This window comes from Dermochelys coriacea, chromosome 8 (assembly GCF_009764565.3).
Source record: "Dermochelys coriacea isolate rDerCor1 chromosome 8, rDerCor1.pri.v4, whole genome shotgun sequence".
NCBI classification, from domain to species: Eukaryota; Metazoa; Chordata; order Testudines; family Dermochelyidae; genus Dermochelys; species Dermochelys coriacea.
The window spans coordinates 3192946-3211988 of record NC_050075.1 but is presented as its reverse complement, the minus strand read 5'-3'; the positions used below and the strand labels follow the sequence as shown (position 1 = coordinate 3211988).

Below are 19043 nucleotides of genomic sequence, written 5' to 3'. Positions count from 1 at the left end.
GAATGTACAGTCTAAACAGACACAGCCAAGGACGGGGAAGGAATGTAACATACAAGCTGAGCAATCAGTGTAATGGTGGTAAACAGCATGTTAGTGCCCTGGTTTTTATTGTGGGGGGCTGGGGTTTAGTCGGGGAGGGTAGCTAACAGAAAAGGTGAGGGAAAGAAGGAGGGCAAGGGGACAGAGGGAGACTGGGCAGGAGGGGTCTGGAGCAAACTGCCAACCAGCCCACTGCAGAGAAAGTCCAGTCAGAACTTCAGGAAATATTATCAGCGTCTGGTGGTCCCTGCTTAAACTGCTTCTGCAGCATCAGTCTCTGGCTGGCTCCTGCCTGCAGTTTATTTCCCAAAGGCCACATGGCTGTGCAGAAGGGAGGCCCTGCCAGGGTCCTAGTGCACCTTCTGCACAGTTCTGGGACCAGGGATGCTGGTGGGCTGGGTTGCTCTGACTGGGCACCTTTCTGGGAACCAGTGAGGACTGCTGGGTCCTCAGCATTGCAAGCTGTGCAGATGAATTGTGCAGAGCTGGTGAACCCACTGGTTTCCGTTCGCCTAGGTGAATCTTACGGGGGTGTCCAGTTCATATGGTTTTCAAACCCTCCACCCTCAGCTTCTGCTTGTTGGAAGAAAAAACTCAAGGCAATGGTTCTGATAGAACCATTTGAACCAGGTGAGCTTCATGAAACAGCCTCAAGTGCCCCCTCTGCATCCCCGCGGGCTCTGAGCTCCCACCTGAACGTTATTTGTCTACGACTTGCAACATGTCCATGTTTCAGAGTAGCAGCCGTGTTAGTCTGTATTCGCAAAAGGAAAAGGAGTACTTGTGGCACCTTAGAGACTAAGGTGCCTCAAGTACTCCTTTTCTTTTTGCGAACATGTCCATGCAGACTCTGCCCCACCTCCCCTTGTCATCTTCAGATCTTTCCCCCTCTATCAATGTCCCCACCCAACCTCCAATTTCTGTGGCTCTTTACCTTAACCTGGGTCTTCACAGAGTATCTCACTGGACTACTCCACCCCATTTCCTCTTCTGGGGAGGCTGTCCAGGAAGCCTTCTTCTCACAGACCTCGGGCATCTTCTAGAGAAAAGGCAACCCAGCCACTTCCATTCTTCAGCAGCAGGTATGGGAATCCCTTCCTCAGTATTGCTGCTGCTGCTTAGCTTGATCTTTAGCCAGACTCTAAGGATACGTCTACACTGAAATAAAAGATCCTCAGCACGGCTGCAGCTAGTGTGGGTTAGCTGACTTGGGTTCTTGGGACTCAAGCTGCAGGGCTATAAAATTTCAATGTAGACATTTGGTCTCGGGCTGGAGCCCAGAATCTGAGACACCACGAGGTGGGTGGGTCCCAGAGCCCAGGCTCCAGCCCTAGCCTAAACGTCTACACCGGGGTCGGCAACTTTTCAAAAGTGGTGTGCCGAGTCTTCATTTATTCACTCTAATGTAAGGTTTCGTGTGCCAGTAATACATTTTAACATTTTTTAGAAAGTCTCTTTCTATAAGTCTATGATATATAACTAAACTATTGTTGTATGTAAAGTAAATAAGGTTTTTAAAATGTTTAAGAAGCTTCATTTAAAATTAAACTAAAATGCAGATCTTATCAGTTTAGTGTGATCCTTGCCTTTGCTTTTCCTTGCTGAGTTTTCCAATGTCTGGCATGTATTTGGATACTTTAAGCTGCACACAGGCTTCTGAGTGATCAGTTTTTAACCAGCTCTGAGAGGGACAGAGAACAGATTTCATGTGTGAAAATACCTGTTCACACAGGTATGTGGATTCAAATGCTGAAAGCATTACAAGCGCAATTTTCTTCAAACAGTTAAATTTCACTGGCAGAGACGTCCAGCAGGTCAGAATAGAGGCCCCATGATCTCTCTCGGTAGCTTCATGCGCATTCCGCAGATCTCCAAACTGTGATGCCCACAATTCTGAGCTTTTTAACTGAATGAGCTGTATTTCAAAATCTTCAACACCCAACCACTGAAATACAGACAAATCCAAGTCGCTTTCATTGAACTTTTCAGGTTTAATTAGAAAAAAAAGCATTGGGCCAAATTGCTGGAAATCTTGAAATCTGTCAGAAAATTCTGATTCCAGTTCTTGCATGTACATTCTAATCTCAACGTCCAACGCAGTGCGCTGTTCCATGTGATGTGATAGTGATATAAGCAACAAATCAGGACTTAAAAATATCCCAGTACAGTGGCACTGGAACAATTTTTAAGGTAGGAGTGCTGAGCTGTGCTCCCTCTCGCCCCTGTCTGCACCCCTCACTGCCCCAGGCTGGAGTGAGTGGGCCACAGCTGGGGGCGGCTGCAGAGCCCAGGGCTGGTGGCCAGGACCCCAAGCTGGCAGCAGGCTGAGTGGGGCTGGCGGATGGAACCCCAGCTGGTATGGGGCCGGTGGCTGGTACCCAGGCCAGCAGCGGAGCCCCGGAACTGGTGGCCAGGACCCGGGCAGTGTGAGTGCCACTGAAAATCAGCTTGCATTAGTCATGCGTGCCCTGATCTACACTCTTATTGTTAGCCCTGTAACCTGAACCCCAAGAGCCTGAGTCAGTTGACCCAGACTCTGAGACTGGGTGCCGGGTTTTTTTTATTGCAGTGTAGACAAACCCTAAAGGTCAAGAATTCCTAACAACAGTTCAGTATGGGTTTACTTAGCCTCTGTGAGAACTTAAAGGGCCCATCACCCAACAGCACCAAGAAGGTTTTCTGATTCTATCACCACTTACTTGACATTGTGTTAGGGATGATCCTCAAAGAGGTTGGCAGAAGGATCCGGTCAGGTGGGCAGAGGGAGCTGATTAGCTGGCCAGCCTCTTTAGCTGACAGACATGCAGAGCTAAAAGCCCCCTGGCCCTTCCTCTCAGAAAGTGACTAGCGGCAAAGGATCCCTGTGGGAGGGCTGATTTTCTGATGGAAGTGGAACCACCAAACCAAGTCAACCTCTGCTGCTGTGGAGGTGAATCCTGCCCCTCCAGCCCGGTACCACAGGACCCCAGATACAGCATAACTGGTGCATGAAGGAGCAGGCTCTGAGGAACCTGGGCAAGGGATCTTCACACCTTGCCTACATCCCTCTCAGTCCCAAAGTAGGGGGTGCTGGAAGCAGGACAGGAACAGGGGTGGGTTGGGAGCAGTGCATATCCAAGGCCAAGGGGAATATTCTGGCCCCCACCAATGCTGCAAGACCCCACTCCGCCCATTCAGGCTGAGCCCAGCAGGGAGGGTTCACCCCTTTGAGATCTACTGAAGGACTCAGTGACACTTTCCTTCACATAAGCAAATGTTGCACTCTCTACAAACCCCCAAATGGAGCTGAGAGATGCTTGGCTTTGGGTTTCATTACAAAACTTTCTCACCCCTCTTTCTGGACTCTTATGTCGCTGAAGTGACACAGGCCCCGGTTCAGCAAAGCAGTGAACCTGCTTCATGTTCTTGACTCCAGTGGGACTTTGTAGCAGGGGGGCCTCCACCTCAAAGCACCCCCCACTAGCAAACTGGACAGCTGCCTCGGTTTCCCCTTCATTCCCCCTTAGAAAGGAATAAAGTCTCTCAGTGTCCAACTCAAAAAGCCACCTCTGGGCAGAGTTAATTCAGGTGCACATTCAGTAAGCCGCAGAACTCTCAGGATAAAACTTCTCTCAAACCCCCAAAGCACAACGGGAACAGTCATGGCAGTTATCTGTGCCCCCTCCCGGGAGATCATTTCCAGGCTCCCCACCCGAGAGCCAGTTTCCCCTGTGCTCACAGTTTCTTTGCCTTTGTTTTAGGGCTCCACTCTCCAGGCCACCCACCTGCGAGTTGCCAATGACTTGCTACCACAGCCGCCAAGTCAGGGCTCCTAAAAAGAGCTCTCCACAGTATTCCACTCTCCAGGCGCCCTTGCCTGTGAGTCCTACCCCTGCTCCTGGGATCTTGTCTCCAGCATCAGCCCTCTTGTTTCCAGGCTCAGCTTCCCCTGACCAAGCCAGTTCCTCCCCTTTGCCCAGGGGCCTCTTCATGAGCCCACCTGGAGCTCAGCAGGGTTCCTCAACTGGCCAGTCTGCACCAACAACTTTAAACCATCTCTCATCATCGGGAGTGCGTTGTCTCCTGGAGCTCACTCCCCATAGCTCTCACCAGCTGCTCCTGTATGCCTCTTCTTTCCTTCTTAGCTTTCACCGGCCCTTTCTAGCCCTCTCTATGGCCCAGATACCCTCTCTTAAGCCCCATTGGGAGACAGGTGACCGGTCACAGTTACACTGGACCCAGCTCTCTCTTAAAGGGGCCAGTCACCCTATGACAGACAAACACAGGTTTAAAGTTAAGCACATGCTTAAGTGCTTTGCTGGATTGGGGCCATAGCTTGAAACCCCAAAGAGTGAGCTAGAACTCAGCAAGCTCCGACTTGCCCTGGCAACAACCACAGAATCCTGTGAAACCAGTGGAGATGGGGGATCTGAGAGTAGCTGGAATAATGCAGATTAGGAGCGTGGTGCATGGAAGCTTTGTGCTGTGCTTGATCCGGTTCAGTGCTGTTAGTTCCTGACTTTCATGAACACCCTTCAGCCAATAATTAAATAAAATCAATAAAGCTGTACGTGTTCATTTGCAACACCTACGTATGTGGCAGCAGTGTACTATTGTCCCTGGATAAGTATTAAGTACACATGATGGAGAGCATGCAATAGACACTGAAGTATTTAGGACAAACCAGCTAAAATAAATAAAAGGAACTGACGACCAAGACAGATGCTTCCCATGTATTTAATTATAACATAGGCAGGCTGAGAACAGCAATCAGAAAGCTATGGACATGTTTTACTTCAGCTGGCTGGCCCTTTTTTGGAAGGAAATGCTGAGGTTTTCAGGGACCACTTTCAAGAGGCTTTTTATTTTTCTTTGCAAAATGGCACTGATGCTTTTGTGAGATTAGTGTGCAATCGGGCATCACAAAGTCAGGGCTGGGTTTAGCTTCCAGCCCTGTTGATCAATCATGCATGGTTTGTGAGCAGTCGTTCCAGTGGTTTATGCTGCTGCAGGACTGTCATTGCCTTCTTCAGTCAAATCCCGGTCTGTATGAGGAATCTCCGGACACTTAGTTGTTGAAACAGTTATGTAATTGAAATACAGATGACAGGTGATGAGGACTGTAGGACAGTGACACAGCTCGACACAAAGGCTTCAACTCTCCCTATTCCCCTCAGCTAGGAAAAGTATCAAAAAGCAATTTGCTGTTCCTTTTAGAAATAAAAGGCAGAGAACATGGCTAGAAAACACTGGCTCCCAAAGACTTGTGGTTATGGCCTGAGATGTCAACGTAATAAGGTGAGGGAGGATTTAGTGTCAGCTGTGGGCTAAAACAAAATGGAAGGTTTTTACAGGCTATAAGCAATGCAGTGGCTCCTGGGAGGGGGATAAGGTTCCAGGGGAAGCACGAATGAAAGAGACAGCTGCTGTGGAGGGGAGACAGAAGCTGAGGAATAAATAGGTGAGAATGAAAGGAAAGAGGCAGGTGAGAGAAGTGTGGTGAAGGGAGCCCATGTGAAGTTTAGAGTTATCTGTGTCCTGCGTGAAGCTGTCTCTACACTGGAAGGCTTGGCTGGTTCAGTTATGTTGGCAAAGTGCTCCCTTTGGGAATATATCAAAATAGCAACTCTCTGCCCTTTTGCTGGTATAGCTCAGCCCAGCGCTCTCCACCCCCGGGAGCGAAACAAATGGTCAGCAAAAGGGCAGTTTTGTCTGTATAACTGCACCTAGGCTAGAGGCTTTTACAGGCACAGCTCTGTCGGTCAGGGGTCACAGCTTTTCACACTCCTGACCCACAGAGCTAGACCCAGCAAAAGCCTGCTAGTGTCACCATAGGCTGAGTTACATTGTAAGCAGCATCTAGATTAGCTCTGCTGGCCGTGACAAACGGTCCAGCAAAGCCAGGGAGAGCGGTACCAGTCTTCTCGTCTCATTCTTCATGATTGTGAAAACATGGCTGAAATTTACTCCTGAGCAGTGGGGCCAGAGTGGGGGCCTTGTGCACCCAATGAACCTCACCCTTTGTGATCAGCTGCATTATCTGCTTCACTAAAATTATACACAGGTAGGCAGCTGAAAGGTAGCAATGTAACAGAAGACACAAAATAGTCTCCAAAGCCCATTTGTCAGCACGTTGATCAAAGTTACAGGTTGCTTTAGAAAAGCAAAAGTTCTTTGCACCGTGGTGTTCTTGAAGTACTGCAGGCTTTTGTCGTCACAGATCTGTGCTGGAAGACAGCTACAACGTTTAATCCCGGCTGAAGAAGAATCAAAACAGGAAACGAGTTTTGCTTCCGAAGAGCAAGTGTTTTTGTAGTGAATCCTTCAGAAGAATGCACTCGATAACAGGCATCCGATTAGGTCCTGTCTACTGGACACTGATGTTTTTCTAATCAGTCTCACTTGTGAGGCTGCAGACAACTTGATCCTGAATGCTGAGTGGTGATTAGGGGAAAAGAAATGAACAGAGCTGTTGAAATGCAGCTATTTTGCTTTTAGAGGTTCAAGCAAACATTTTCTTGGGGATCCCTTTATCTTCCCCATTCCAAGCCTATTTATCTATCTAGTGTTTTCTGGTGAACAATAGTACACTAGAGCTGGTCAGAAAAAATAGTTTTGTAAGGAAATTTTGAAAAACAAGATTTCTTGTAAAAAAATTGTGTTTGTTTTTGACAAAACCTGAAAACCCAAATGGAAAAATGTTTGTTTTTGAAAACGAATTTCAGTAAAATATTCCATTTTTGGTAAATATGTTCAATTTTTGAAAACCAAACCCCTAAAATTTCTTCCCAAAGCTGAACTGAAATCCAAAATTTTTACTGAAAATTTTTCCAGTTTTGGTTTTTCAGTGTAAAATTAGAAAATTTCTAGCACAATTAAAATTTTCTTTAACATATTTTGGATTGGTCAAAAAGCCATTTTTTTCTAGAAAAAATGTTTCGGCAAAAAAAGTTTGACCAGCTCTATAATGAACTATCTGCTGTGTTCAGCCCTTTGCTTTTTCTATGTACTTTTCAAACAAAAGGTTCTGATCCTACTCCTTTCAAGTAAATGGCCATTCTGCCTTGGACTTCACAATCAGCCTTTGCCTAATTACTCAATTAATCTTAATTAGCGAAATCGGAATCCTGAACCAAATACTTTTCTTTCTCTCAGAAAAAAAGAACTTTGAAGGGCTCCATTGAACTGTCCAGGATCAAATGTGTTGAAATTGTGAAAAGTGACATCACAATTCCCTGTAACTATAAATATCCTTTCCAGGTAAGTCTGCCTATACCAATACTATTGCTTTCTTTTGCATAGTCTTTCACAGAAATGATCTCAAAATGTATGTAGAGGTAAACTAACACCATGGCAGTGATATAGACTAGCAAAGGGAGAACGTAAGGGGGAATAAATATGCTTTCAGCTAAGATGCAAAAAGAAATGGAGAACTGAAGACCGAGTCTTTCCATTGACCACACCAGTGATTTTCAACCTGTGGTCCGCAGACTCCTGGAGTGCCGCACACCATGTCTAAGGCATCTGTGAAAGATTTTTGTTACCATAGAACAACAGTTTTCAACCTGTGGTCCACAGACTCATGGGGGTCCATAGAGTTTCTCTAAGAGTTCCAAAGGGGTCTGCACCTCCATCTGAACATTTTTAGGGGTTCACAAATGAAAAAATATTGAAAACCACTGGACTACACAAATTCATAGATTTTATGGCAAGAAGGGACTATTAGATCATCTAATCTGACCTCCTGTATAACACAGGCCACAGAATTTAATGCAGTTATTCCTGTATTGAGCCTAATCACTTGTGCTTGACTAAAGCATCTTCCAGAAAAGCATCCAATCTTGATTTGAAGACTACAAGTGTTGGGGGCGTGGAAGGGGGAATCCATGTCTCTTGGTAGTTTGTTTCAGTGGTTAATCACCCTCACTAATAGTGAATTACTCCCTCCCTGCCCCCGTGGGTTTTAGATCAGGCCCTTGATGAATAGGAGACATGCAGGAAGGCTGTTCCAGATGGGAGGAGCACTAACGGAGAAGGCTTTTTGGTAACAGTGGTGAGATTGTAGAAGGACCAAGAGGAGACAGTGCTAGGGAAGAGAATGGAGAAAACATATTCTCTAGTCTACAAAGAATAAATACAAATGTGATATATTTACCTTGCCATCAAACTAGAAATTCCATAGTGTTATGTGGCCATTACATTTAGAATTCCCATTTGGCTCGGTTACCAGAGTTGCCAACTCTCGCAATTTTATCACAAATCTCATGATATGTGGCCTTTTTCTTAAGGCCACAGCTTCTGGAGGCAAGTGAACACAGGAAAATCTCATCTGATTCATTTATTAAGTACATTTCTAGGCCTCACTGTTGCAGAGAAAAATTTGAAAATGTGACCCCCCCACAGCGCATCCTACAGAAAGAAAAGAAAAAGAACCCAACATTTCTTATTACATAAAAGCTCATGATTTTGGGGCCTGACTCATTATTTTGAACATTTGGGGTTGACAATATTGTATTCCTAATGTAGATTATAGATCAATTTCTAGCACATTAATCTAAACACTAAGACTGCACATTTATCATATGCCTTATTGACTAATAATTGTATAGAGGGCTCTGTTCACAATGGGTGAAATACCCCTATTTTGAGCTGTGGAGTACACCAGCTCATAGGGGTATAATAAAGGGGGAGCAATTAACTTCCAGCACAGGACTGGGATCAGGAGATCCCAGCTGTGCCACAGACTCACTTTGCAACTGTAAAGAAGTTACACAGCTCACGTCTCCAATAGTGGCTTCATTTTATAGGTGCTCAACTTTAGAAACTTGGGGCTTTATCTTCAAAGGGGCTGAGTACCTGCAGCTCCGATTGAAATCAGCGGGAGATGAGTGTATGTCAAACACCCACAAATCAAGGCCCCACTGGAATGCTAAGCCCCTTTCCACCAACAAGGCCCGCTGGGCTGAGAACTGTTGAGGGACGGCTGTTTCAGGAGTGCTCTACATACGAGCTATCTTTACTTAGACAGTTATCAGATAAAGTGCCAGGTCCTCAGAAAGATATAATCTTGGTCAGATATTTTCTGGGACCAAAAGAAGTTGGTGCTGTGCACTGCAAATGGCTGCTGGTGTGCAGCCCTTTACCTGGAGTGCTTAACAACAGCTAACCAGCTCTGTGCCAGCTGGAGCTGCCACAGGCTGAGGAGAGGTTTGGCTGGGGATATCCACCAGCTTCCAGTTTCTTTGTGTCACTGGAGCATGGCCAAGGATTAAACCCTTGTTTCCTGGAAACACCAATATTTAAAAACAACCTCTTCAATATGTTTCTTTCATCTGAATTCTTATATGTTGCCATATTGCTTAACAAATAAAATAAAGCTGGAGTAGAAAGCTGGGTTCGCTCTGCAGAGAAAACAGGTGAACTCCTTTTGAGACATCTGACAAACTTCATATGGGATGTGAATGACACATGGAAGTTGCACCTGCTAATTGCATGTCTGAATTTTGCCCCGCAGATAGTTCTGTATTGTTCTGTAAGAACACATTACAAAAAAAAAAAAAAGTCAGCTGTATCCTGCTGTAGATCTGCTATGGAACCACCAATGGTTTTGTATCTTCGTGTGGCTTGTTACATGAGGGCAGCACAGTGCAATACAGCCTGTATCGTACAGAATGATTTTTTTTTGCATGCTTCAGAAGTTTGCTGCAGGTTTGAAAAAGCAACTTATACAAGCAACTGTACAAGACAGATCAGCACCATCAATGGAAGAGTAGTTCAGAGGGAGCAGGAGATATGTCCTTTTTTTCTCTTTTTTCTTACAAAGGTTATAATTTATCAATATAAAGGGAATAATTCAGGGGTTTCAAGGCTGCACAGCACTTGGGTGTGTATGCATGTATGTGCTAAAAAGCATCAGGACAAAGGGATCAACAGAGGGATTGATTCTTTAAAATAACAGTCATAAACTCTCACCATTCCTCCCATACGACTGGGGATACTGTTTAAGGACCAGCTGACGTCTCACAGAAGTCTCTATTTAGAGACTATCAGTCTAAATCCTTTGGCTGCTTTGGAAAATGTTACCTTATTTGCTTAAATGTCATGAATGCTCTGCATTTCTCTTCCCACATTTGTTCAGAAGTAGGGACAACTTTATGAAAACAGCATCTTTGTTTCCTAGTAGTTCACTTGCTTCTGCAGCTTATTTCCCATCTAAAATCCTAGAGTCAAATTCTGCCTAATTACACTGGAGTAAACCCCGAGTAGACCCATTGAAATCAATGGAGTTGCTCAGAATATACACTGGTACAAGTGAGAGCAGAATTTGGCTCTAGGATTTCAGGTGAAGACAAACTGCATGAACAGACACACTGCTAAGAAACAAGGATGCTGCTTCCATACAAACGTTAGTAATAGTAGAAGTTGAAAATAGAAAATGTAGGGCCAAATTGTCTGCTGGTGGAAGTGGCTGGAGCTACACTAATTTCACTAGTGTTTCCTCCAGAGCAGAGAACTTGACCCCAAAGAATGTCTGAGTTGAATTCTTTCCTGGCCAATATTCCCTATCAATTTTAAATAACCAAACCAAGGTGCTCGATTCTCTTGGGGTTATGAGCCATTTCTGAGAACACGTTGGCTGTCACATTTGCCTACATAGTCACTGCACTATTGGTATGTAACTCATTGGTCTGTAAGGTGCTTTGAGTTCCCCTGACTATGAAAGACAGCAGGAGCTGTTTCTAACCACTGGCTTGCCTCTCTGGTCCCCTCTCCAGGTTCTTCATGACAACTACCTGCTGTATGTGTTTGCACCTGATCGAGAGAGCCGGCAAAGATGGGTGTTTACTCTGAAAGAAGGTAACCTTAGTTCTGTGCCCAATCGAATTGAATCTCCGAAGTCACCTATTCCAACCCCACTTTCTCAGTAGCCATAGACTACAAAATATTACAGCTCAGAGGGAGTCAAATGCCTTATATTTGCACATGCAGAATGGCCCTCGTGCAGGTGGTTATACAGTATGTTGGCAAATTTTAGGGGCATAGTTTCAGCAGCCCTTGGAAAAGTTGGTCCATGAGGAGGTTTTGGTTTGATTTCACTGGCAACATTAGTTAGTTAATACATTGTCCTAACCTTGATTCTTCTGATGCTGGGGAGAGGGGGTATTTTATTTGATGATTTTTTTTTTGGTATATATAAAGAGAGTTTTTGGTGAGTAGAAAATCTTTCAACCACACTTAAGACTCTTTGTTTGGATAACAATCTTCCTAAAGAAGTCATTATTGGGAGGTTTATTTGTGGATGGCTTTTATTTCCCTCTCCTCTTGGATTATATTTGTTGAGATCATTGTGTTGATTATGCAATGAAAGTGCAGTGAGCACTGCAAACAAAAAGGACCATAGTGCTTGAGATAAGGGAGGTCTTGTTTAGTAACACGGATTGCACCAGTCCTCCCCTTAACCTTTTCCTGGTTTATAACACTGGCTGTTGTAATGTGAGGGGAGTGTTCCATTTATCGGGGAGACATTTGGCCTTGCTATGAAGTTCATTGTTCTTGCATTTACTCTGCAACCATTTACTTTGCAAGAGGCTGCTCTTGTTAGTGCTCCGCTTTAGCGCTTCCTTTAGTTAAACATTTCATAACTTCATCTTCACGGAGCAATTTAACATGTCCGGGTGATGCAGGCCTGCAGTTCTTTTTTTAATAGTAAAAAGTTTTTTTACCCAGAGAGCACTAATTTCAAACATGGGAGCTTTAATCCCTTATGAGGACAGTCAGATGGATATTTAAGCATGTGAATGCTAAATGTTAAATGCCAATTTTGAGCCATACAGCTAACATTGTAACTGAGCCGATAGTAGTAACTGACTGTATCCTATACATGTGGTACAGTTGTGGTCTCTTATAAGCGTCTTTGCTAAATGCTATGTCAGGTTTTCTATTTTTTTTACGGGTGCTTTTTTTTTTTTGCCTTTGTTGTTGAAAATTTTAAAGAGAAACACTTTGCCAAGGTTCTAGTCTTCCCCTGTGCAATTGCATAACTTCCATTAATGTTAATCAGGGTTATTTGTATCCACTGATGGGAGAATATACTCCTTACATGAGAAAGTAGAACATTTAAACACATCTGGCTGAAGATACTCACAAAAAGAGGGCTGTCATCAGCGTTCATGCTCTTTGACTGAGGGAAAACAATTTTCCTTGAAATTCAGATGATTTTCACTCACTTTCACTGATCTTTATCAGAGCTCGTGTCAGTGCCACAGACCTCAGTTTTCAGAGTAGCAGCCGTGTTAGTCTGTATTCGCAAAAAGAAAAGGAGTACCGGTGGCACCTTAGAGACTAACAAATTTATTAGAGCATAAGCTTTCGTGAGCTACAGCTCACTTCATCGGATGCATTTGGTGGAAAAAACAGAGGAGAGATTTATATACACACACACAGAGAACATGAAACAATGGGTTTATCATACACACTGTAAGGAGAGTGATCACTTAAGATAAGCCATCACCAGCAGCAGGGGGTGGAAAGGAGGAAAACCTTTCATGGTGACAAGCAAGGTAGGCTAATTCCAGCAGTTAACAAGAATATCAGAGGAACAGTGGGGGGTGGGGTGGGAGGGAGAAATACGATGGGGAAATAGTTTTACTTTGTGTAATGACTCATCCATTCCCAGTCTCTATTCAAGCCTAAGTTAATTGTATCCAGTTTGCAAATTAATTCCAATTCAGCAGTCTCTCGTTGGAGTCTGTTTTTGAAGCTTTTTTGTTGAAGTATAGCCACTCTAAGATCTGTGATCGAGTGACCAGAGAGATTGAAGTGTTCTCCAACTGGTTTTTGAATGTTATAATTCTTTACGTCTGATTTATGTCCATTCATTCTTTTACGTAGAGACTGTCCAGTTTGGCCAATGTACATGGCAGAGGGGCATTGCTGGCACATGATGGCATATATCACATTGGTAGATGCGCAGGTGAACGAGCCTCTGATAGTGTGGCTGATGTGATTAGGCCCTATGATGGTATCCCCTGAATAGATATGTGGACAGAGTTGGCAACGGGCTTTGTTGCAAGGATAGGTTCCTGGGTTAGTGGTTCTGTTGTGTGGTGTGTGGTTGCTGGTGAGTGTTTGCTTCAGATTGGGGGGCTGTCTGTAAGCAAGGACTGGTCTGTCTCCCAAGATCTGTGAGAGTGATGGGTCGTCCTTCAGGATAGGTTGTAGATCCTTGATGATGCGTTGGAGAGGTTTTAGTTGGGGGCTGAAGGTGATGGCTAGTGGCGTTCTGTTGTTTTCTTTGTTGGGCCTGTCCTGTAGTAGGTGACTTCTGGGTACTCTTCTGGCTCTGTCAATCTGTTTCTTCACTTCAGCAGGTGGGTATTGTAGTTGTAGGAATGCATGATAGAGATCTTGTAGGTGTTTGTCTCTGTCTGAGGGGTTGGAGCAAATGCGGTTATATCGTAGCGCTTGGCTGTAGACAATGGATCGAGTGGTATGATCTGGATGAAAGCTAGAGGCATGTAAGTAGGAATAGCGGTCAGTAGGTTTCCGATATAGGGTGGTGTTTATGTGACCATCGCTTATTAGCACCGTAGCGTCCAGGAAGTGGATCTCTTGTGTGGACTGGTCCAGGCTGAGGTTGATGGTGGGATGGAAATTGTTGAAATCATGGTGGAATTCCTCAAGAGCTTCTTTTCCATGGGTCCAGATGATGATGTCATCAATGTAGCGCAAGTAGAGTAGGGGCATTAGGGGACGAGAGCTGAGGAAGCGTTGTTCTAAGTCAGCCATAAAAATGTTGGCATACTGTGGGGCCATGCGGGTACCCATCGCAGTGCCGCTGATTTGAAGGTATACATTGTCCCCAAATGTGAAATAGTTATGGGTCAGGACAAAGTCACAAAGTTCAGCCACCAGGTTAGCCGTGACAGTATCGGGGATACTGTTCCTGACGGCTTGTAGTCCATCTTTGTGTGGAGTGTTGGTGTAGAGGCTTCTACATCCATAGTGGCTAGGATGGTGTTTTTAGGAAGATCACCAATGGACTGTAGTTTCCTCAGGAAATCGGTGGTGTCTCGAAGATAGCTGGGAGTGCTGGTAACGAAGGGCCTGAGGAGGGAGTCTACATAGCCAGACAATCCTGCTGTCAGGGTGCCAATGCCTGAGATGATGGGGCGTCCAGGATTTCCAGGTTTATGGATCTTGGGTAGCAGATAGAATACCCCAGGTCGGGGCTCCAGGGGTGTGTCTGTGCGGATTTGTTCTTGTGCTTTTTCAGGGAGTTTCTTGAGCAAATGCTGTAGTTTCTTTTGGTAGCTCTCAGTGGGATCAGAGGGTAATGGCTTGTAGAAAGTGGTGTTGGAGAGCTGCCTAGTAGCCTCTTGTTCATACTCCGACCTATTCATGATGACGACAGCACCTCCTTTGTCAGCCTTTTTGATTATGATGTCAGACCTCAGTTTGTAGTATAAATCCTTTTTAAAACAAAACATTTCCTGACTTCTTTCAGAAACCAGGAACAACAACAATTTGGTGCCGAAGTATCATCCAAATTTTTGGATAGATGGGAGATGGAGATGCTGTGCCCAGACAGAGAAGCTGGCAGCCGGGTGTATAGAATATGACCCCACCAAGAACGGTACGGGATTCATTACAGATACTCTCAGTCTTCAATATGCTTGTGCCAAGCAACAGTAAGATTCATCCCACCTTGTAAAAAGCACTGAAGAACATTGTGCTACATTTCCAGGGAAGAGTAATGGTGCCACCTACCCCGGGATGTGCCTTATCCTTGTCTTCCTATCATCCTTTTTAAATGGTATTCTTTCCTCTGAATTAAAACTGACATAGTTACCTCACCGGGGTATTAGGTGCTCCCCTTTGAATGAGGTGTAAAACCAACATGCTGACCACTTGTGATCAGTAAATGACCCAGGACAATTCTCTTAAGAGAAGGGAGTTTGCTCCTGTGTCATGGCAAAATTATATTTCTATTTTGTTCTACCTCCATTTGCCCTGTGGTTTCAGATGAGAAAGTTATTCTCCACTTCCTCTTCTGAATTGGCTGTATAGTGCTGCTCGGGGGAAACAAACGTTGCAGTCTACCAACAGCTGCTTTCCACTGGTCTGAACAACCCCCATACAACACCTTCAGGTCTAGTTCTTCTGGTTGAAAGATGCTATGCAAGTATGAGGGTCTTTTTTTGCTTCTTATTCCAACAGCAATAAGGAGCCAAGCCTTGTTATTCTTAAATTATATTCTTCTCTATACCTCACAGCCATTTCGACGTCACTTACATGGCTCCCTGATATTCTTCTCTGGTTTTGTCTAGGTTGGTTCCAAATTAAATTACTTCATTTCATTTCATTTCAGCCTCCAAGAAGCCTCTTCCTCCCACTCCTGAAGATAACTGGGTGAGTGCAGCGAGGCAGGAGAAGCCACAGCAGTGGCTTGTCTGATTAACTTGCACTGGGGAAAATGCCCTATTCAGGGCTCATTGCTGTTCAGTGCACTATTCTCTGCAAAGAGATTAGCACGCCCGTGATTCTTCCTGGATTCCGCGCGCCTCTTGGATTTTCACCTTTGTCTTTCTCAAACTGTATGAGCAGCGCCATGTTAGGAGCTAAGTTTGCTCATTAAGATGCATATTTTACTTTGTTGCAACAGAAGCAGGACCTCTGCCGTGCTAAACACCACCACACTGAAACACTTCAAGTTTATTCCAAGTCAAAGGTTGGCAAGCCCAGCAGCACTGATAACCCAGTCCTCATGTTGTTCCTTCACCAGGCAGCTGGGGTTGCTGTTGTTCAAAAGGGCTGGGAATTTCTCAGTGATCCCAGCATCCCCCATCAGGGCCCTAGAGACCCAATAATTTTCCATGTAAATCTCCCAGCATCGAGGATATGGGATCCACTATAGAGGGTACATTTCACCTATTTAGCAGTTAGTGGCTACTTGAACTTTATTTTTGTGGATATAAATTCTGAGCCTGGTTATTGTTTTCTTTTTTGCAGAGGCTGTTGCTAGACCCCAAGGATGCTTTAGTAATGGCCATATATGACTACAAGGCTCAGAATCCCCAGGAGTTGACCTTACAGCGCGGTGAGGAGTACTACATTATTGACAACTCTGAGGATCATTGGTGGATGGTTCAGGATAAGAATGGGTAGGTACCTTTGTCCTAGCAGCGCCTAAGTCATCTGTAAATCTGCTGTGTGTGTCCATTACAAAACACACTCAATAAAAAATCATTGAGGGCCAGATTCTAGCACCCTTACTCACCTTGAGTAGCACCTTCCTTGAGGAGGGGTCCCATTGACTTCAGTGGAACAACTAATGGAAAAGGTAGCTTTAGGACTGCTTATATTTATGGAATCTGGCCTTTTAATTAAAACACATTCGTTTTCATATCAACCCCCAGCTGGCAACACAGCCCTCTGGCTTTGGAAACCAGAATTTTGCAAAGCCTGCCGAGAATAAAGCCCAAACAGGAATCAGAAGCCTCTTAGCTCCAGTGTTTTCAGGATAATATTCTCCAGATTGAGCAGAACAGAAACAGCACAGAACAGGTTTTAACGTGCTGAATTAATCATATTAACACTGCAGCTCCCAAGCAGCCTGGTAACATAACCCTTGCCGAAAATGAGTAATTCCACTGAAACAAAGGGTCTATGTGTGAGTAAGAACTAGCACAGTGTGTGTGTATGTGTAACTGCATTGCCCTGGGTGGAGCACGGGGAAAGCACTTTTTTTTTTGTGTGCCTACAGTTGGATGGGAAACAGTTTTCCTGTCTCATGAGAATTTGTGAGGTTTTGAAACTTCTTCCCATCCCAAATCAGGATGAAAAGTCAAAATCTCAACAATTTTCATGAACCAAAAAAAAAAAAAATCAGATTGGGCCAGTTGAATAGTTTGGTTTTGATGATGTCAAAACATTTAATTTTTTTTACTATCAGGTAAGTTACATTTTGCAATGAAAAGTCATTCCAACTCCAAACTAGAATTTTTTCTCTTTGGTACAACATTGAAATGGAATGCTTTGAAACTTCTTTCAAATTGTTTTTAAAATGGGAAATTTGTTAAAACCAATCCTTTCCCTGTAAACAGTTTCTGTTCCAACAAATGGCGTTTTCCAACAAACCAATGTTTTGTTGGAAGATTTCTCAAGCAGTTCTAACTGTGCCATAGGTACACTCCTTTCATTCACAAACCCTCCTTTTCAGCTCGGGTGGAGGGAATATGCTACATCAGCTCCTTACAAATTATTTTTTGTCTAGATTAATTTTTGGCTGGCATACATTCAAAACAACTAGCAAATACAGAGCATGGAGTGAGGTTTCCTACATACTAAAGTTTTCAGAGCTGACAGTACATGTACAAAGAAGCTCCTAGCTTTCTGATATACTGACAACCTAATCTCCTTTTAACAGGCACGAAGGATATGTACCAAGCAGTTACCTGGTGGAAAAATCACCAGACAACCTGCAAATATACGAGTAAGTAGCCTGAACTTGTTTCATGGGTCTTGACAGCTCTATTGGCATCGACACTAACCTCCTCTGTAAGGTGCTTTGAGATCTAGTGATGAGAAGTACTGAATAAGAACTAGATAGTATTAATATTACAGCTACCGCTGACTCAGTGAGCCTGAAGTCCCACCATCTTGCATGTTGCATAGGCATTATGACACTTCTTTGGGTAATGTCTGACAGCCACACGGAACAGATGTATATGATCATACTAGTTAGAAGACAGTGGAATCAGGTCCTGTGAGCCTGTCTTGTAACATCACACAAATGAATAGGGAACTGCAGCATTCTCACCTTAAACTTGATGTTATTCTTGGACAGTCTCATTTTATACTTCTGATGCAGTGAAGATGTTAGTTCAAGTCAGTAACTCTTTCCTATTACTAATTGAACTAGGGCTGATTAAAAATGGGAATTTTCTTCCATGGACAAATTTTGCACAAAACCAAATATTTTTGTTTTGGGGGAAGGTTTTCCCTACATTTTAGATTGTTGTCAATGAAATGATTTGAAACTAAAAGATGGAGTGGGAGGAGGGGAAAGGGAAAAATCCCACAAAACCCAAAACACACGTTTTTCTTTCGGTTCAAATCAAAAGGAAACTAATTGTTCAAACCGATTCATTGAAAACCATCAGGAAAATATGAATGATGTAAACGTTTTCTTGAAAGTTTTCATAGAATTCAAAGGTTTCAGAGTAGCAGCCGTGTTAGTCTGTATTCGCAAAAAAGAAAAGGAGGACTTGTGGCACCTTAGAGACTAACAAATTTATTTGAGCATAAGCTTTCATGAGCTACAGCTCACTTCATCAGATGCAATCGATGAAGTGAGCTGTAACTCACGAAAGCTTATGCTCAAATAAATTTGTTAGTCTCTAAGGTGCCACAAGTACTCCTTTTCTTTTTTATAGAATTCAAAGATATTTTTCCAACAAAAATACTTTTCCATGACTGGCCCTTGACTGGCCCTACTTTACAGGCTTGATATTAGCCTTTACAAAATGTATTACATCCCTTGAGTTAACTGGCAATCTGAAGACATGAATATTAAGACAAAGCAAATATTGGCAGTCCTGTGGTATATTTTCTTCATTGTTATGCTGCAAGTTGGTCACTGACTTTTTAAAAATGGCTTTGCTTATGCAAGCTAAACAAGACAATATATGATGATTGGTCCAGATAGCCTGGAATTCCTGACTGAGTCTTTCTGATGCTTTCAGATGGTACAATAAGAATATCAGCAGAAACAAAGCAGAAGCACTCCTCAAAGATGAGGTAAAGTGGTGTTACTTTTTGAATGAATTTGGAAAGCAATAAGTTTGTTTCTACTCCAATTTGCTTAAAGATATTGCATATGATGAAGGAAGTTAGGTGACTCCCAGTGGGTTAATGACAAGTTGTTAGTCTGTTAGTCTCTAAGGTGCCACAAGTACTCCTTTTCTTTTTTCAGTGGGTTGAGGAATTCTGTTTTGCCTCCAGAGGCCTGGATTCCTGGTTGC

At 43.8% G+C, this 19043-nt stretch overlaps 1 protein-coding gene across 1 annotated transcript in view; it reads left to right on the top strand.

Moving 5' to 3' along the window:
• ITK (IL2 inducible T cell kinase) overlaps positions 1–18905 on the top strand; it is a 30294-nt gene extending 11389 nt beyond the window's left edge. The window contains exons 2-8 of the mRNA XM_038412723.2: positions 7174–7278; positions 10794–10875; positions 14525–14653; positions 15389–15429; positions 16030–16181; positions 17447–17512; positions 18765–18905. Of these exons, the coding sequence (XP_038268651.2) occupies positions 7174–7278; positions 10794–10875; positions 14525–14653; positions 15389–15429; positions 16030–16181; positions 17447–17512; positions 18765–18861 (672 nt within the window). The 3' untranslated portion in view covers positions 18862–18905. The remainder of the gene's footprint in view (positions 1–7173; positions 7279–10793; positions 10876–14524; positions 14654–15388; positions 15430–16029; positions 16182–17446; positions 17513–18764) is intronic.
• Positions 18906–19043: the final 138 nt, after the last annotated feature.